This window comes from Callospermophilus lateralis, chromosome 11, assembly GCF_048772815.1.
Source record: "Callospermophilus lateralis isolate mCalLat2 chromosome 11, mCalLat2.hap1, whole genome shotgun sequence".
Classification (NCBI taxonomy): Eukaryota; Metazoa; Chordata; class Mammalia; order Rodentia; family Sciuridae; genus Callospermophilus; species Callospermophilus lateralis.
In genome coordinates, this window is record NC_135315.1 from 1,167,107 (window position 1) to 1,186,675 (window position 19,569).

Sequence of the window (19,569 nt, forward strand, 5' to 3'; positions counted from 1 at the left end):
TAAGTTCTGAACTCTGCCCTGTCATTTAATTCTCCCCTGAGTGTGCTCAGTCACTTCCATGTCCTCGAGAGGTCCCCCCAGGCCTCCTGCCAGGCTGGAGGTGCCCTCCCCAGGTTCCATCCTGACTGCTGAGGTCCACCCTTCCTCAGCAGTGCCCATTCCAGGGGGTCACAGGACACACGACTCGCTCACACACATCCCTCTGGGAGCAGGCTTCTGCAGCCTGGCCCCACCCAGGGGAGCCTTGGAGCTTGCTCTGCAGCACATTCGTTCAGACTCCCTGCAGGAAGGGAGTGGGCAGCAGGGCAGAAGAGGCAGGGGGCACTGAGAGATGAGAGGGGCGGGGCCTCTTCTCTGTGGGCACCTGCCCATCTACAGGACTGCCCATCAGGACCAGTGTTTATTGGTTGATGAGTCCAGCCCTGGCCAGGCCCCACCTCCACCCTTGACTCCAGCAGCCTGCTCCATCCAGTTCCCTTGGGGATGGGGATGGGGCAGGGTTGAAGGAGGACAAGGGGAGGGACTTGGGGTAGGGAGGGCTGTCAGGAGGCCCCAGGAGAGCAACTTACCCCCAAGGCAGTCCCCAACCCTGAGCTCAGCTGCCGTGAAGGAGAATTTGCCCCTCCTGTGCTAACTCGGTGTGGCTTTGTGCCCATATAGGCAACTAGGGCTCCATAGAGAGTCAGGACGCAGGCCTGGGCACCTGGCATGAGAGCTGGTCAGGTGCCTCAAGCCTCCAGCAGATACAGCTACTTCTAAACCAGCCTCTGTCTGTGCCCTCTGACTTCCCTCCGGCCTCAGGCCTGCAGGCAGGGTGCTGGGAGAGGGCCTCCCTGGGAGGGCCCCGCCTCGTGGGTCATTCTATTTACCTTTCCTGAGAGGCCTCATGTCCTTTCATCTGCTCCAATTAGCCCAGCTCTGCCTGAGTGGCTCCAGCCGGGCTGTGGCACTCCTCCCCCAGGGCCCAGTGGCCACCTTCCACCAGCCCCTTGGAACAGGCTTGGAACAGGGACACCTGTCTGGCTCCTTCTCCACCCCATGCATGCATACCACCAGGCATCATGGTACCCACTGTAGGCCACCCCGGAGGCTGACCAGTCCCCTCACAGGCTACCACTCTGGACTTGCTTCTGCCCAGCAACATGGTCCTGGATGGCACATCTAAACTCATGGGTGCAAAACTTACCATTCTGCACCGTGCCTCAGCTTGGACTCAGGGTGCACCCCTGATCTGGACCTCCCACCCCAAAGCACTTCCAGGCCTTTCCTGCATCCAGTCCTGGGGCAGCTCTTTTCCGGCTGGTGTCACCCCACCTCCACCCGGCAGGGAGTGTGCCCACCCACCACAGGATGGGCCTGGACTGTTATGGGCAGAGCGTCTGCTAGGTGACAGGGGCTGTGCAGAGGTTGGGCAGACCCTGCTGCTACCCCCACCCACAGTGATTGGGAAGCCGTTTCTCCCCACTGCAAACACTGTGTGGCCCAGAACCCACCAAGTAGCTAAAGCTCAGGAGCAGAGGCTGGGCTCCAGGAAGAGCAGGACTGAGCCAAGTGTCCATGGTCCTTCTGTCCTGGTGGAGGCTTTTGGAAGACACCCTCTGAGTAAATTTGGTGTTCCTGTGAGGCTGTGTGCCAGTGGCCTCCCTCAGCCCCCACTGCCCCATCATATCCCTTTGCTGGTGAATGGTGACCTGTTGGGGGAGTGAGGCCAAAGCCTTCAGAGGGGCCCCTGACCTGATCCAGCATGGGAGGACAGGCACTGCTAGCCACCCTGGGGACCCTTCCAGCTCCCTGTACAACAGGGATCAGAGGGGCCCCTCCAGGGAGTGCACCAGCCTGCGCCCATCCACCCTGCCGCACCCACTCGGGCCTTCCCAGCTGAGCCCTGCAATCCACCCAGCCACTACTCAGCTCTTTATTGGAGGACACACCTTTCCACACGCACAGGACAGACCAACAGGCAGGCATGCCTGCAGTTCATGCACAACTTCCCACCACTGGGCTTGTGCCCCAGGGACAGCAGGGGGGACATGGACAGTGGCAGCCACTGTCCAGCTGTCCTGCCCCTCTGGCCTCAGCCAGGTGTCCAGTCCTGGGGTGTTCGGTGATGCCCTGTCTGGTGCCTGAGTCCAGCAGAGATTCAGAAGGGCCTCTCAGCCAACTCAGGGGGGCCACAGGCCAAGGAGGTCTCTGCAGAGGGGTCCTGACCAGCTCCATTGCTGCTGCCACCCTTCACGAGTCGAAGCTTCTCGAAGGAGGGGCCACGGCAAGGCCTAGCTGGGGCCGAGGGGCTGCTGCTGCGTCGCGGGTCCTGCAGCACTCTGCCCTCGTGCCAGCGCCGCCAGCGCTGCAGCAGCTCTGCCTGTACCTGGGGGAGGGGTCCCACCTGGTGTCCCTGAACCTCGGCCCCACACTCTCCCCCCTCACCACAGGGAAAGCCAGGGCCTGCAGAGGCTGGAGACCCCCACGCTGGTGCTCCCTGAGGACTCTGGGGTCCTGACACCCACTGCCATGGCAACCATCTCAGTTAAACACAGGAGGAAGGGAAGGACATATGGGGGGACTGGCACCCGTGCCACTCCCTGGCCGAGCCCCCACCTACCTCTTTGCTGAGGAAGCAGTAGAGGACAGCCACCAGCAGGCCCTGGAAGGAAGGGGCGGTCAGGAACCTGTCCCGGGTCTCTGAGCAGGGGGAGGGTGGGGCGTGGGGCTCACCTGGAAGGAACTGAGGAAGAGGTCAAAGAAGAGCTTGGCGGAGCGCAGGGCCCCCTGAGCCTGCTCATCGGTCACAAAGGCGAAGACCACTTCGTGGACCCCCAGCAGGGGGATGAGGGTCAGGGTGGATCTGGCCAGCCTGCAGGAGTGGAGCTTGAGTGCCCGGCCTGCTGTCCAGAGCCAGGTCAGCCCACAGGGCCTTGGTGCCCCCTCTCTGGCATCTGCAGCTCTGTGTGCCCCGGCCACTGCTCACACCCACCGGAACTTGTAGTCAGCGTAGTGCATCTGGCGGGCCTGAAGCTTGGTGATGAGAAGGTGGACCACGCGGACAAAGATGAAGGAGTTGATCTGGGAGGAGGGCCCAGGTCAGGGCCACCCAGGGTCTGTGGTCCCCACTGGGCCCCAGCAGGTGGGCCGACAGCCATGTGGCCCTGGGCTGGCTGGAGCCCAGCCAAAGAAGGCATCCTGCTGGCAGCCCAGGCCAGCGTCCTGGAGAGTGCCGGGGCCCCCACTTCCTCGCAGGCCAGATGCTACCTCTCCTAGGGCTCCAGAAGGCCAAGGAAGGGGGAACTGGGGAACCCCTCCTGCTGGGACAGAGGTGTCCCGTTTCCTCACCAGGATGGCCAGGAAGACCGGGGCTCGCAGGATCCACCAGACGCCCATGTTGGTATTGCTGGTCCAGCACCTGTGGGGTGGCCACTCACGACCTGGGGTGCACGCAGCCCCCACCCCAAGTCTCTCAGCCCCCCATCTGATTTTGCTGGGATCTACCTCAGGACAAGGAAGGGGAAAGGCCACAGTGACCCCTTGCCCAGGCACTAGGTTTGCACAGAAGTCCCTCCCCCACCTCCCTCAGCCGCCCCGCCCAGCTGCATGGCCCGTGCTTCACCGGCCCTACTCACTGAATGTTCTCAAACAGACACTTGACCACCGCCCAGGGGATGATGAACAGCAGGGGCGCACCTGTAAGGGGCAGCGGTTGTGGGCCTGCAGTGCTGCCTGGCCCGCCCAATCCCAGCACCAGTGGACAGAGCCACTCACTCACTCACCCCAGCCAATGCCCAGGTAGAGGGTGAAGAAGCTTCGCTCAGGGAAGGAGGCCAGGCCCAGCAGGCCATGCAGGTACACGCCCTCCACCAGCAGCCAGCAGTAGTTGGCCACCACGCCATACTGCATGATCACTGCGGCCACACGGCAGCCGGCCACCGCCTGGGCAGGGCCAGCGTGGGCAGCCGTCACCACCCTGCCTGCCCAAGGTGGCAGCAGCCTAGGCTGATCTGCTCTGGGCACTCACCCCATCGCTGAGCCAGATGCTGACACTGAGGTCATCCCCAATCTTCTGGCTGTAACGGGTCTTCAGCAGCCAGTCGATGACCAGCACAGAGCTGGCCTTCAGCACAAAGGATGCAAACAGGTTCACATGGATGTAGTTGCGGGTGCAGTGGAGTTTGCTGCAGGGACAGTGGATCAGTGCCCAGCACCTGCCCTGGGGCTGCCCTGCGCAGGATGGAGGAGGCAGCATACCTGAGGCCCAGCATGATGGCCAGGGCGAGCAGCAGGGCCCCCAGGGACAGGGAGTAGCCCACGGTGTACATCACCTGGAAGCTGCTGTACATCTTGGCTACCTCCTTCTGTGAACCACAGTGGCTGCTCAGGGCTGGGGGCCACTCCCTGCCTCTGACTGGTCCCACGGTGCCCACCCACCCTGCTGACCTGGCCCTCGAGCTCCTCGTCCTCCATCTGGCACTGGGAAGCGTTGCGCCATGGCTGTCCCCGGGGCCCACGCACCCACTGCCCATCCGGCCCACACTTCTTGAAGACCAGGCGGTGCTGCACTGGGGGGACAGGCTCTGTTCACTCCGGCTCCAGGCCCAGCCCCCCAGCACCCCCAGACCTTTCAGGTTACCTTTGTGATACCAAGGCAGGTACCAGGGGCAGGAGATGTTGACCGTGGTATTGGGAGGGGTGTCTGGCCAGCAGGAGTACTTGTCGAAGGTCCTGTTGCAGACCAGGTCTGCAGAGGCGGGTTGGCAGGGGCGGGAGGCTCCTGGAGGGCCTGGCCAGGACCCTTCCACCTCCTCCTGGAAGCTCCTGAGCTTCCCTATCTCCTCTCCAGGCCTGCAGCCCAGAGTTTCGGCCTCCCCCACCTGACCACCCCTGACTCCTCCCCAGCTCTCTGCCTCCCACACCCACCTAGTGTCCAGTCCAGCCTGGCCCTCAAGGCACCTTCCCTTAGAGACCTCTGTCCCAAACCCACACTGGGTTCTCCTTCCCCACCTTCCTCCAGCACCTTCCCCTGGGGGCTGAACCCCGATTCCATCCAGAGCCCTCCCTACGGCTGTCGCAGGCTGCTGTCCCGCATCTGACAGTGCAGGACCCCAGGGTGTGCTCTCTGGCCCCATTTCTCCCTGCACCAGAGTGACCACCAGCCTGTGTCTGCATCTGACCCATCTCCCTCCCACTTGCCTGGTCTGGGGGCTTTGCCAGTCATCTCCCCTGAGCACTGGCTGCCCTCTGTGGGGCACTGTGGCAGCAGCCAGGACAGTGAAGCACACCGTCCTGGGGCCACTCTGCCCTCTCTGTTGTTTCCCACTTTGTGGGCCATCTGGGCACCCAGGAAGCCTTCCCGGGAGCAAGCTCCAGGCTGCACAGCCGGGCAGGAGCTGGGGCCTGCGGGGACTCACCAGTTGGGGGAGGCAGCAGGCTCATGTTGCGGTGGCATTGGTCACTGTAGAGCTTCCACTTCTCGAACAAGAAATCCATCACCTGGGCAGAGAGGGCCTGCGGCTGGTGGACCAGGGGACAACAGCCAGAAAGCACAGTCAGAGAACCAGCGGCAGTCAGCACAGGGCAGACTGGGGCCCTCCGCACCGGGCAGAGGCTGTGCAGCCTCACCTGGCAGGCCAGCAGCAGCAGCAGCAGCAGGTTGGGATGCCAGGGCCGGACGGGGGACATGCCTCTGGGTAGCTGTCCCCTACATCTGGCAGGGGCCTCACAACAGGCTCCTTGGGGGTGTTCACAGGTCCCCTGGAGCTGCAAAGGGTCAGAGCAAGGGGATCTAGGGAGAGGCCTGACCCGGGGTCCTTCCCCCAACAACCAGCCTCTGAGTCTGCTGAGGTGGAGGACACAGAGCGGGGAGCCGACGTGGTCTGTGCCAGTGAGGGGCTGGAGGAGCTGGAGGTCACTGTCCACCCCGCTAGGCCGTCTGTCCGTCGACAATTCCAGAGCCCTCCCGCTGGCGGGTGGCAGCCACCCTCCACCCTCTTGGGTGGCCACCCAGAGCTCATGGAGGCAACCAGGCCCTAAGCCATCTACTTCCTCCCTCAGCCTGGTGGCTCAGCCGGGCCCAGCCCCACCAGCCCCCACCCCACACCTACTCTCAGCCCCTGGGAAAGCCGGCTCATCAGGCAAGCTGCCCGCTTGGGGTGCCGAGCACCAGGGTGGGGTGCCCAGGCCTTCCGTCACTTCTCCCCAGGCCAGGGGTCAGGTGTGGGCCACATGCCCAGGTGGTCTCTGCCACACCCTGCCCCCTTTCCCAAGACCAGCATGCCCATGGGACCCATGGCCTCATCCAAGGCTCAGGCTGGGCGTCAGGGTCCCCTAGGGCACCACAGGCTGGCTGGCAGCATTCCTCTGAGATCAGTACTGCCGGTGGCGGGGCCCAGGGGACACCTGCTTCTCTGGTCCTGGAAGCAGCAGACCCTCTCTTGCCTCAACTGAGTCCCACAGGAGAGGCGGGGAGCCCCCGGGTCTGCAGGGCTGGGTAGGCCTCACTGCGAGCCTGAAGGCCGTGACGGGCCTCTCCTGGGCACTCCAGACAGGAGTGAGGAGTGTCCAGCTGGATGGACAGACAGATGGCTGACTGGAAGTCAGAGTCAGGAAGAACAGGGCAGTAGGGAGGGAGAGGGGTGCGGCTGTGGCCAAGGTAGGGGTTCTAGGTGGGCCTGGGCACCAGGTTGAGGGGGGCAGCCTGGATTTTAACCCTCTGCAGTAAGTCCAGTCCAGCGCTGGGGCCAGCTCGGCCACAGGGCTGCCCTGCACTTCAGCCATCCTGCTGCAGCACGGCGGTGGCTCACAGCCTGCTGGGGGCTCCTGACCCCAGCTGCAGCCTTCGATCACACAGGGCCTGGAGGGACATAGGACCCAGGAGTGGCAGGTCCCCAGTCCCTGACCCCTGGGGAGCCATCCAGGCTCAGGATCAAGTGAAAGATCCACAGAGTAAAGGGCTCTCTCTCTCTCTCTCTCTCTCTCTCTCTTTTTTTTTTTTTTCAGTTGTCAATGGACCTTTATTTTGTTTATCTATGTATGGTGCTGAGACTCGAACCCAGTGCCTCACACATGCCAGGCCAGTGCTCTGCCATGGAGCCCCAGCCCCAGTCCCACTTTTGTTCCCCTCCCCGCAGGGCTGGGGGCCAAACTCAGGGCCTTGTGGGCTCGGCAAGCACTCTGCCACTGAGCTAAATCCCCAACCGCCCCTCTTTTTAAAATTAATTTATTTATAGTTGGTTCGGGGTTTGAGCTTAGGGGCCCTCAACCTCTGAGTCACATCCCCAGCCCTTTTTTGTATTTTATTTAGAGAGAGGGTCTTGCTGAGGTGCTTAGAGGCTAAGTTGCTGAGGCTGGCTTTGAACTCATGATCCTCCTGCCTCAGCCTCCCAAGCTGCTGGGATTACAGGTGTGGCCGTGGTGCCCTGCAAGTGAAGGGCTCTTACTGGGAAGAGGGCAGCTGGCAGGTAGGTGAAGGAGGAGGGGAGTTTGGGTATCCCCTGTTCTGGGGCCAAGGGGACGTCTCCTCTTCTGGTTCTGATCAAACAACCCCATCTGCTGTTGCTGCCCAGTCTACTGAGCTGGGCTGGGTCAGAAGTAGTCCAGCCAAGAGCAGGCCTCCCATCTGAAGACTCCTGACCACTGTGTCTGGGCTCCAGCTGAGGCCCTGGAGGAAGAGAGCTGATGGGTGGGCATGTTGGTGGGGCAGAGGGAAAGGACAGGGATGGCCAGGGTGGATGGACAGTGGAGAGACAGGCAGGGGGCATAGGAGGATGTGGCCTGGGCACTGTGGGAGGGTGGCCCACCCCAGTGACGAAGGACAGCCAAGGAGGAGACCCCAAGACCCCAGAACCCAAATTCACCCCCAATCCCTGTTGGGAAAATGGGAGCCTTCGACACCCTTCTTGCTGACCTCCCAGGGCTATGAGGACCTTAGAAGCTGACTGTGGGAAAGAGTGTGGCTGGCCCACTCCAGGGGCTGCTCGAGCCAGGGGCCAGCCACCAGGAGCCCCAGAGTCATGTTCAGAGGCAGAGTGGAGGGGAGATGGGCTGTGCTGGCCCTCGGAGGCGCCTGCCTCTCTCCACGGCAGCTTGCCCAGGAGGAGCACGCTCCATGCCCCCAGACCACCCCACAGAAGGTCAAGCAGGTGGGGCTGGAGACCCTGGAGGACATCCCTCTACACAAGCTCAGTGTCCCAGGCCAGGCGGGCTCAAGGACTCCCCAGCCCCAGGTCCCTGGGCATCAGAGGCCCAGGCCATCCTCCTCTGGACCCCTGATAGGAATGTGGGAGAGGACAAAAGCCGTCAGTCCTCCACCGCGGGGTGGTGAGGACGTGGGGGCGACAGCTCTGGGAAGGGGTGACGGGGTGTGGCTGAGGTCTCCAGGGAAGAGGACAGGCACGTGGGGCTCGGGCCCAAGGGCAGATCATTACACTGCCCAAGTTAGGGCAGAGGGTGTCCCCCACAGGGAAGCTCTGGTGGACCTGAACAGCCTGTCCAGGCCCCCACTGTGGGGCAACACGGATGCCCAGAGACAGCTCTTCAGGCCGGTGATAAATATCTGTCAAATGAGTGAGTGAGCAGGAACCTGGCAGGACCGGCCAGGGATATGGAGGTGCCACTCGGGACTCACATTGGCCAGGCCTGGCCCTTTTCCACCTTATTCCCTCTTTGGCTCGGAGCAGGGTGGAAGGGTGACAGAGGACAGTTCTGACGGCATCCACCCTTCTTCCTTCTTGCCTGTCGCTGGCCCCAGACTTCAAGGGGCAGAGGGTTGGGTATGATGGCTGGCACACCCGAAGCTGCCCACCAGTCTGCCGGGCTGCTGCCAGCAGGCTCCGCCCCTCATGACCTCCTCCATAGCAAACACATCTGGCCACACGAGCCACCTGGGTCTGACCTGGCTGGTCCTCTACTTGTGGGCTGGCACACCCCCCATGCCAGTTCCAGCCGGACACATGACTCAGGTGTTCCTGGCCAGGCCAATGTCACACCAGTTTCCACTGGGGGGGGGGATCGAGGGACCCCAGATCCAGTGGATGGCCCACTAACCAAGGAAGGCAGGGAGTGCCCTTGGTGCCCCAGGATCCGAAGGGGTGGGAGGGTGTCTCTCAGGCACCCTCAGAACTCCAAGGAGGCGGGAGGTGGGAGGTTTCTGTGAAACCCAAGTGGCTGGAAGGTCAGGGCCTGGGGGCGGGATCAGCCCAGGGCTGTTGACAACAGGGCAAGCCTGGGATGCAGGCCAGAGCGAGTTGAGATCCAACCCCCAGCCCCCAGGTCCCCAACACAGAAGGACAGCAAAACAGCCCTGGCTGGTCCTCAGAGGATGCCTGGCGCCAAGAGGACAGGGGTCAGTCCGTTCTGAGTGGGGCATAAATCCCCCTGACCCAGAAGAGGGACGGGGACTCCAGAGAGGCTGGAGCAGGGCAGTGACCTGCACTGGCTGCGGGTCAAAGTCACAAGTGGAAGGACAGCCCGGCGAGGTTCCAGTGCCCCTCACCCACCCTGGGAAACCCGGGTATTACTGGGGAGTCTGGGGAGCAGGGACAGGACACAGTGGGAAGCCGGAGCTGCCCAGGACCCTGTGCCTCGCCTCGGTGCTGCGAGGGGCGCGTGGAGGGAAGAATGAGGGTCTGGAGGGAGGGGCAAGTCCCAGGGCCCGCAGCCATCCGCACCCAGGTCCCCGAGGCCGCGGTCCCAGGGACAAGAGTGCAAGAGCAAATATTGAGACCCCTGAACCGACGGTGCTGGACCAGGTGACCGTCCAAGAGCTGAGGGCGCATCCCCGGGGCTGGGAAAGGAGGCGTCCGACGTGGGCAAGGACCCGGGGGACCGCCCGCTCCGAGGAGCCCAGCTCTGAGCCTTGCGCGCCCGCCCACTCCCGTGCCCCGGCGGGGTCGGCCCGGGCCGTGCCCTCGGGCCTCCCAGTGCTCACCGCGCGGTGCCGCTAGGCTCCCTCGGTTCTCCGCGCGCTCGGGTCTGGCGCCCACAGCGCTGCGCGCTCGGGGTCCGCGCCGGCTCAGCCCCGAGCCCGGCGCCTGCTGCGCTCGAACTTCCCGGCGGTGACACTGGGCGGCGGAGGGGGAGGGGGCGGGGGCGGGAGCGGCCGCCGGGTGGGGGCAGCCGAGGGTCCCCGCCCGCGCACCGGCGCTACTGACCGGCGGCCGGGAGGCGCGCCGAGCGCAGACGCCAGGCCCCCGGAGCGCGCTCCTAAGACCCTGCTCACAGCCCCGAGGGCCTCTCCGCAGCTGACCCCTGCTTGAGACCCACGTCGCTGGACCCTGATAGCAGGCCCTCCGCACAGGCCCTGATCTGGACTGCGACCCCGTGGACCCTTGCCCTGCAAACCTTAATCCCCCGCATCCAGTCCTGTAGGTCCTCGACCCCATGGACCCTGCTTGGTGGGTCTGGGCGCTGTGGTGTGGACTCTCCCTGCTGATCCCCGCCCCGCTGACATGGCCTGCAGGTCTGAGCTCGCTGCAGGGACACGTGTGCCAGCGAGGAAGGGGGGCGCGCCGGCGGGTGCTGTGACTCAGGCCCCTTCCTCTTGCTTCATCTGTGTTCCCTGTGGTCTCCCCGCTGTGTCTGGGTGGCCTTCCTGACTCTCCGGAGGGAGTGACCCTTTACTTATCCCCACCCGGCTCCTGGGCGACATTATCTGTCTCCAATCCTTCTTTGCAGGTGGGGGGCTACTGGGGCGCTGGAATGTGAGCTACCCAGGAGGTCTCTGGCCAAGTGATCCCCTAGGTGCCCCTTTAACCCTTTCTGTGCCACACCCTGGTCTCAGGGCCTTGTTCTGTCCCCTTGAGCCTCCTCCAGCACACCCATTCAGTAGCCCCACTGAGGGGGCCCAGCTCCCTGCTGTTGCCCAGCCTGCACCCTGCCACTGTGCCACCCTCCTCCCAGGTGCCTCCCTTCCTGAGGACTGCCAAAAGCTCTGAGACACAGGCTTCTGCCAGACACCCTGGGGGACATTTCCTCTCCCATGCCCCCCAAAGCCAACGTCCAAGGTGCTGTGGTCCTTCTGCAGCCCCTCTGTCACCTCCCCAGCTCACCTCCCAGCAGGCAGTCCCCAGCACCAGCAGGCCTGCTCCTGCCAGGACTGGGCCTCAGGGTTCCTGGCTGTGCGCATCCTGGGATACCAGGGTCCTGCCTTCTTGGATCTTTGTGTGGCTGTGGTTTCCAGGACGGGCACCTCCTGCCCCCTCTCCCCCTCTCTAGAGCGTCTTGTCTCCACAATTCCCAAAGACCCCCTAACACACACACACACACGCACACGCGCGTGCCAGGCCCACCGAGAGCCCTCTCCCTGACCCGATCCTCCGCAGCTTCACTCCCGTCCAGGGGCTCTCCTCTGCCTCACCTTCCTGGCACCTGGCACTGGCCCAAGGCCTCCTCCTGAGCAGCCCAGTCATCTCCATGAGCTTCCCTCGGTTTCTCTGGAGTCTCTGCTCTCTCCATTGTCACCACTGTCCTGGTCACCCCCCACAACTCCCCTGCCTCCAGTCAACCCCCTGAGTCAGTCTTTTGTCTTGGGCCCTTCTCCAGGACTCTACTCCTGCTTTAGGGGGCACTGGAACCCCTGATCCTTCCCCCCATGGCCCCACCCACGGGCTTCTCCACGCCTGACATCGCTGCCCTCCTGGGTGCCTGCAGGGCACTGGGGCTTCGACACTCGGTGCCCTGCCCGCTGTCCTTGCCCCTAGCCTGGCCCAGCTCTCAGGGGAGTTCTGGCCGCCCACACCCCCATTCCTGCCAGCCCATCTGCAACCCCGTCCCGGCCCGGCCTTTTTACTTTGGCTCAGGAAAGGGCCAGAGGGTAAAGGTCTCCGCCTGCCCCAGGCTCCTGTGCCCCGTTATCTCACCCTCCTTGGAGCCCGGATGATGAGCTTTGCTCTTGGGGGACTGAGTCCTGCAGCCTGCGTCTGCCCCTGAAAGTGACCACCCCTGGGACTTCGAGGCTCGGGTGGGTGGCATTGCTGGGATGGGGAGCTGGAGGGACTGTCCCGCAGCAGGTAGGGGACAGGGAGTGGGCTCTCTCAGCTCTGGGACCCCGACGTGCCCCTGCCCCCTGCCCAGGGCAGGCTCTTCCTGGAGGCCAGGGAGGAGGGGCCTCATTTTCCTGGAGACAGCGTGGGGGGTCCTTAGAGGGCATCCACTGCTGAGTCAGGGGAAGCCCCTCCCTCGTCCTCCTCCTCCATCACCCTCGCTCTGGTCCCGTCACCTGGCCTGCAGCAAGAACCCTGTTGGGTGCTTTAGCCAGATCCTCACCCTCCGTGTTCCTGGCAGTAGTTTTCCACTCACTGACCCCCTGGGCAGTCAGTCCCCACTGGCCAAGCTGTGCCCTGAGTCCAGGTGCACACTGAGGTCTCTTGGCCTCCACCATGAAGCCCTGAATGAAGCCTGTCTGGCAGCCTGGTCCTGGCCTGCTCCGCGTCTCCCACTTTGGAGACATAAACAGTGAGAGCTGGGAACGAGGGGGGCGGGGCCTTCCCACGGGCCAGGGGCCTGGGGACCAGGACCACGCCTGCCCTCAAGTCCCCCTCTCCTCACTGAAGGGGTCTCCAGGGAGGTGTCTGCTCCTGAACATGGGGAAAGCTGCGAATGTCCTCAGGGCCCAGCAACGTGGACACTAAGGGGAAGGACAGAGAGAGCAGGGGGAAGCAGACCCGGGGTCAGTGTCCACCCGAGAAGGGCTCTTCCTTCCAGGACTCTGAGCTGCATCAGCACACTGAGGACTGGAGGGCTGGGCTGGACCCAGGGCACTCCATCACTGAGCCACAGCCCAGTCTTTTTTATTCTGAGACAGGACCCACCTGGCAGGGCTGCTGAGGCTGCTCTTGAGCTACGATCCTCCTGCCTCAGCCTCCCGGGCTCTGGGATCATGGCTGAGCCGCCTCCCTGCACGACAGAATTCTTGTAGGGTTCTGCAGCAGATTTTCTCCCCACAACTTACACGAACGTCCCCCACATGGATAGGAGGCATCTCCGTGATGCTGGCATGGCAGCTGGTACTGTGCCCTGTGGGTCCAGCAGGGTCTATCCACTGCTCCCAGGCTGCAGGACCAAAAGAGGTGGACAGTGCGAGGCCTGGGCCCTGGGCGTCCAGCTGCACCCAGCACCTGGCCCTCATTCTTGGGTGGGAAGAGTGCCTGGGCGACAAGCAGAGGAGAGAGGGAGCGAGCCAGGGCAGGGACAGGAGGGGACCAGACAGAAAGGCGAAGCAGCCATGAAGCTGGAGCCCCCTGTCGACCCTCACAGGGCACAGCTGTGGCCCAGCCCCCTGGAGTCTGAGGCAGGAGGACCCCGGAGTCCAGGCATTCAGGGCCAACCTGGGCAGCAGAGCCAGAGCCCATCACAGAAAAAGAAAGGGGGGTTAGTGCTGGAGATTTGGCTCCGGGGTGACTCTCACCACCCGGGGGGACGGTGAGCTGGGGGAATGAGAGCTGGCTGTGTTCACCCACACCTGAAATCCCAGCAGCTCAGGAGGCTGAGACAGGAGGATCAGGAGTTCAAAGCCAGCCTCAGCAAAAAGTGAAGCACTAACCAACTTAGTGAGACACTGACTCTAAATAAAACACAAAATAAGGCTATGGATATAGCTCAGTGGTCGAGTGCCTCTGAATTCAATCACTGGTACCCCAAAAAGTAATCTGTCAAAGTGCGAAGTGAGCCGGCACAGTGATGCACACCTGTAATCCCAGCAACACGGGAGGCTGAGGCAGGAGGCTCACAAGTTCTAGGTCAGCCTCACAACTTAGAAGAACCTGTCTCAAAATATAAAGGGCTGGAGTGTAGCTTGGAGGTTAAGTGCCCCTGGGTTCAACCCCTGGTACCAAGAAAAAGGAGGAGGAGGAGGAGGAGGAGGAGGAGGAGGAGGAGGAGGAGGAGGAGGAGGAGGAGCTGTGAAATAAAAGAGAGGGAATGTGGGAAGCTGAGCCCCTGAGGGCTGGAGTTCTGCAAAGGGCCAGAGGATGCCCTGGGGGAGGGTCAGGGAGGACGAAGTGGCTGCCTGGACTCTCTGCACTGCAAGAGCCCCGTGCCAGCAGGTAAACACCCCACAACTGCCTGCTGCGGGTCTCAAAGTCCAGCCAGCCTCTGCCCAGGCTCCCATCTGGGGCTCCACCGGCCCAGGGTTCTGTGTGTAGGGAAACCTGGGAAGGGGTGGGGGCTACTGTACATTTTAATTGGTCTCCCACTCTCCCCTCTGGACGTCCCACCACCCTGGATCTGTTGCTTCTCTGCCAGTGTCTCTGTACCCCTAAGGTAACATGTGGATCCACAAATACTATCACATGGTGGGTTTTTTTTGTTTTGTTTTGTTTTGTTTTGTTTTGGGGGGGGCGGGTATTGGGCATTGAAGCCAGAGCGCTTTGTCCTGAGCTATAGCCCCAGTCTTTTGAGACACGGTCTCACTAAGTGGCAGAGGGTTTCACTAAGTTGCTGAAACTGGCCTCAAATTTGTGATCCTCCCACCTCAGCCTCCGAGTCACTGGGATCACATACATACACCCACCTATGTATGAGGTATTCTTTTTCCCCCTATGGTACTGGGAATTTAAACCAGGTAGGCTTTTCCACTGAGCTTCATCCCCAGCCTTTTTCATTTTCATTTTGAAACCGGGTCTCACTAAATTGCTGAGTCTGGCTTAGAATTTATGATCCTCCTTCCTCAGCCTCCCAGTCGCTGGGACCCTAGGTGGAGCCACTGTGCCCAGCACATTGACCCTTCTTACCCAGGAATATGGTCTACCTTTCATTTATTTGGATCTTTAGAAAATCATTCAGTAGTGTCTTACAGTGGTCAGTTTATGAACGTTGTAGTTTTTTGGTTAGATTTCTCCCTGTTCCATGATTTTTTGTGTATCATAAATGACATTTTTTTTCTTTTATTTGCCTCCACTGATTCCACCCAGCCTATTCCCTTACTGTGGTTTTGCTTGATGGTAGGTTAGGTCAGTGGGACAGTGGCCCTTATGCATGTCACTGATCAGATGACCTGGCATTTGTTGTCTCACTCCTGCTGTTGATGGGAACCTCGTTGCAGTCCCTCACTTCGACATTCAGAGCACTGGGCCAAACCTACGTGGTGCCACACCATGGGCCTTCACGGTCTCTTTAAAATTCCCAGTTGTGGGGCAGGGACACGGCTCAGTGGGTAGGGCGCTGGCCTTGCACAAGGCCCTGGGTTCAGTCCCCAGCACCACAGAAAAATAATAATAAAAATAAAATGAAATTCCCAGTTGCTTGGTGCTCATGTACAGAAATACAGTTAAAGCCAGGCTTAGTGGCGCCCTGTAGTCCCAGCCACTCAGGAGGCTGAGGCAAGAGATCACAAATCAGAGTCCAGTCTGGACACCTTAGCAAGGTCCTGCCTAAAAAAATAAATAAATCTACCCACGGTGGGGCACACCTTTATCCTGCTGGCTCTTGAGGCTGAGACAGGAGGGTCGCAAGTTCAAGGCCAGCCTCAGCAACTCGCAACTTAGTGAGGCCCAAGAAACCGATGAGACCCTGTCTCAAAAAAAAAAAATAAATAAAAGGGCTGGGGTGTGGCTCAGTGGTTAAGTGCCCCTGAGCTCAGTCCCCAGCACCAAAAATAAATAAATAGTCAATAATAAACCCACAGCCGGCCGAGGCTCAGAGAGGAGCGCTGCGCAGGCTCATGGGAGGCCCCAGCTCTCTCTCTCTCTCTCTCTCTCTCTCTCTCTCTCTCTCTCTCTCCCTCACACACACACACACACACACACACGCACACACACATACGCACGCAGGGACGCACATGCACACGACACACATGACACACACACACACACACGACACACACACATGACACACACACGCACGCAGGCACACACACACGCACGCAGGCACGCACATGCACACGACACACACACACACGCACACACACACGACACACACACACACACACGACACACGCACACACACACGACACACACACACACACACAACACACACACACACACACACGACACACACACACACACAGGACTGACTGGTCATAACTGGTTGTCCGCTCGGCAGCACTTCTCCACCCTCCAATGTCAGCTGCGGTTTCCTGTTCCTAGACCCTCGGGTTTTCTGAGGACGATGGCGGGTCTTCCTTCTGTTTGTCTGGGTCACTCCTGTACGAGCCGTGACCTCACGGGTGGCAGGGGCAGATTCCGGGGCGGGCAGAGCACCAGCTTTTCACCATGAAGAATGAGTGTGGTCCGAGGGGGGGCTCTGGGGGCTAGAGAGAGAGAGGGAGAGAGAGAATTTTTTAATATTTATTTTTTAGTACTTGGCGGACACAACATCTTTGTTGGTATGTGGTGCTGAGAATCGAACCCGGGCCTCACGCATGCCAGGCCAGCGCGCTACCGCTTGAGCCACATCCCCAGCCCCTCCCTCTTTTGTTTTTCCCTCTTTCCTTTGGTCCTGGAGATGGAACCCAGGGGTGCTGACCACTGAGCCACAGCCCAGCTGCTTCTTTGTCTGGAGACAGGGTCTCTCCAAGTGGCTTAGGGCCTTGCTAAACCGATGAGACTGGCCTTGAGACAGTGATCCTCCGGCCTCAGCCTCCGAGTCGACTCGTTGAGATGGCAGGGACCAGACCCCTATTCCTGAACTCTGTTTGGACAGGGCCTCATGAAGTTGCCCAGACTGGCCTCTAATCCGAGGTCTCCGGCCCTAGCCTCCCAAGCAGTCGGGATCCAGACGTGTGCCATCCTGCCTACTCTTTCTTTTTTATAAGATGATCTTATAATTTTTCTAATTTAGTTCATTACTATGGCGAATTGCACTGATTCTGAAATGTCGTCCTGCCTGGCCGGGCTGGGATGATCTCACTTGGCAATAATGAGTAGGATCTGCTGCATTCTATTAAAGGTTTTTTGTGTCTGTGTTCATTAAGGACAATTAGCAGCGTGTGACTTTGTTTTCTTGTAATGAGGAGACGGTCTTGGCATCAGGGTGATGCCAGCCCACATAATGAGCTGGAAGGCTTTCCGCCTCTTCATTCTCTGACGTCACCTCCTTCAAGGCTGGTGGGCTCGCTGGGGACGCCGCTGGGCGCAGGTCCCTCTAGGATCTCTGTAACAGATAAAGTGCTGTTTAGGTGTTGAGATACTGCTCCTTGTCACTCTGCCCACTTTTAGGGCCACTAGCAGGTTTGTGGGTTCCTTCACCAGAACTGGGCTCCACCCCGTAGATGGGAGGAGGGACTGGAGGTCCCTCTGCCCAGCAGTGGGGGACACTGGCCTCCAGCCTATGGCTTCCAGTGGCAGCCAGCTCTGCTGGCCAGGGGCAGGGATCAGAGACTCCTTGGGGGACACGTTCCTCCCCAGGCTCTTAGGCTGACAGCCGCTGGCCTGGCCACAGCACTGTCTAGCTTCCCCCCGGGCCCTGCTCTTCCCTGCCTGGAGGCAGGGCTTGTCTGGGCAGGGAAGGTAGTTGTGCGAGTTTCTGAGCCCACAGGCACCAGGGAGCTGGGGCCAGCCACCAGGAGCCCCTGGGCCTGAGGTTCTGCTGTGTGCCAGAGTCCTAGGGCTCAGGTGGAGGGGCTGGAGGGGCTGAGTAAAGTTCTCAGCCTGAAAGACAAGGAGATTGTGGGTAGGAAGTAGCTGCCTGATGAGCCTGGGGCCTGAGTGGGCCCCAGCTCAGGAATCTGCAAAGCACATGAGTTTTGACTCAAATCTGGCAGCAAGGTGTGGGTGTTCCCCTCCCAGCCCCAGTGATCACTATGCTTAGACCCTTATTCTGGCTTCTTCCATTCACCCCTGTCCTTCTGGTCACCATAGCTGCTTCCCCTAAGGCCAGGGATCACTGCCCGACCCGAACTCCCCGGAGCCTCCATCTGTAGCTCCAAGATAAACAGAGTCCACTGTTGCGCTCCTCCACCAAACACTCGGGGTCACTCCAGCTGAACTGGCTGCACCACATAACCACACAGAGACAGAGAGACCTTTTTCTTTGGGTCCTGTGATGGCTCCTCTGACCCTCAGGTCCCTGGAAAGACAGAGAGAGGAGAAGTGCTGAACCCTTTTATTGGGGAGAGGCCATTCAATGAGGCAGGGGGTCAGGTTGTGGGGGTGAGTCTAGCTTCCTGACGTCTGCTGTCAGCAGGTTGACTGACATCTAGGAGGGCCATGCCCATCTCAGGAGCTGTGTGGGGGTCATGGCAGAGCGAGGCCTGCCCAAACAGAGGGGCCACATGAGTTCAGCCCACCCTGTGCGCCCAGTGCCCAGAGTCCACGCACTCAGCCCACGGCTGGCTCGCCACATCCACATTCCCATCACTCGGGGCCAAGGGGCACTTGGTTCCTGTGTGGCAGCTCCCGACAGACCACCCCTTGCCCAGAGCCCCCATTAGACTGTGAGGTCACATTGGGTGGCACCAGCATGGCTTGATTAAACCAGGCCCCTCGGAAGGATGTGGAGGCAGAGGGAGGGCCCAGGCTCCAACCCTGGGTGGGCCAGACTGTGGCCAGCCACAGAGCAGGCCGTGGGGGGGCGGCGGCTCTGCTGGGCACAGGGGCTGGGTCCAGAGGGCAGACAAGCCATGGGCACCCCCATCTGGTCTTCAGAGCTGGCCCAGGAGACGTGGGCCCCAGAAAATGAGCCAGGCTGGGTAGCGCCAGGCCAGGAGGGAGTGACCAGTGCCCTCCCTTCAGTGTGGGGCTTGAGTGTGGAGGGAGGCTGGAAAAGATGGGGAGGGGTCTGTCTGAGGAGCTCAGAAGCCCCTGGGGCTGGGCCTGGCCATGCGGTTGGTCCCACCACAGCATCAAGCCTGTGCCCCTGTGTCTCCCTGGGGGCTTGCTGGTGGTGGGTGGTGACACCACAGGGCTGTGGGGCTCCCTCGGGTAACTGGCCTGGGACGCAGGTGGATGGAGACACACTGGCCACTCGGCAGCACTTGGGAGAGGCGGGCGGGCAGTGGTGAGGCTGGGCATCCACTGCCTGCGGCTTGGGAGGCTTCAGGTCCCCCAGCACGAGGTCCCAGAGGCCCTCCTTGGTCTGAGTCGTAGGAAGTCCTGACCCAGGGCCTCCAGGGTGCAGAGATAAAGGGCCGTCCTACTCCTGTCTGCTGGAGGGGAAGGGGGTCACCAGGACAGACAGGTACAAAGGGACAGCCCTGTGCAGACGTGGGGAGGAGACGGCCTTGAGCCCAGGAGGGGCCTGGGGAGCAGCTGCCTGCGGCACCCTGATCTGAGGTCCAGGCCCAGGCCCCACAGTGCAGGCCGCGGGCAGCTAGCATGGCCCCTGCAGGGGTCAAGACAGCCTCTGGGAGCGGGAGCGGGGCATGCATCACCTCAAAACTAACATAAAGTGAAGCAGAAGCTTGGCTTCTAGGGGCAGAGGCGGACGCCACGCCTGGCCGCACCCGCTGCCGGCCAGCTGGGCCCAACACAGCCAAGATGCCTGCATCAGCCCATCTCCCAGTGAGAGAAAGTCCAGAGCCTGGGCCGGTGGGGTCCGGGCAGGGCAGCTTCGGAAGGTCCAGTGGCCTCCATGACTGGATCAAGGCTTTTCCTGTCCCGGGTCTTGCCCAGGTCTGCCCGGCCTCGCGGAGCTTCTGGGCCAGCA

At 61.3% G+C, this 19,569-nt stretch overlaps 1 protein-coding gene across 2 annotated transcripts; it reads right to left on the reverse strand.

The window, feature by feature from the left end:
* Window positions 1–1,942: 1,942 nt before the first annotated feature.
* Gcgr (glucagon receptor) lies at window positions 1,943–10,393 on the reverse strand. Of its 2 annotated transcripts, none has more exons than XM_077110516.1 (14): window positions 10,330–10,393; window positions 5,611–5,748; window positions 5,400–5,502; window positions 4,622–4,729; window positions 4,429–4,550; window positions 4,240–4,346; window positions 4,010–4,166; window positions 3,765–3,924; window positions 3,618–3,678; window positions 3,331–3,400; window positions 2,975–3,063; window positions 2,716–2,854; window positions 2,603–2,644; window positions 1,943–2,368 (listed from the first exon to the last, which is right to left on the reverse strand). In XM_077110516.1, the coding sequence occupies exons 1-14, from the start codon at window positions 10,342–10,344 to the stop codon at window positions 2,141–2,143; spliced, it is 1,539 nt and encodes a 512-aa protein (XP_076966631.1). In that variant the 5' UTR covers window positions 10,345–10,393; the 3' UTR covers window positions 1,943–2,140. The 2 variants fall into 2 exon arrangements, with proteins under 2 accessions (XP_076966631.1, XP_076966632.1); XM_077110517.1 differs by lacking the exon at window positions 10,330–10,393 and adding an exon at window positions 9,917–10,028.
* Between the last annotated feature and the right edge of the window lie 9,176 nt (window positions 10,394–19,569).

Coding starts and splice junctions, on each gene's coding strand:
- Gcgr (XM_077110516.1), bottom strand. Junction 4,347..4,428: donor ACGAGGAGCTCGAGGGCCAG/GTCAGCAGGGTG, acceptor TGTGGTTCACAG/AAGGAGGTAGCCAAGATGTA. Junction 2,855..2,974: donor TACGCTGACTACAAGTTCCG/GTGGGTGTGAGC, acceptor CCACTCCTGCAG/GCTGGCCAGATCCACCCTGA.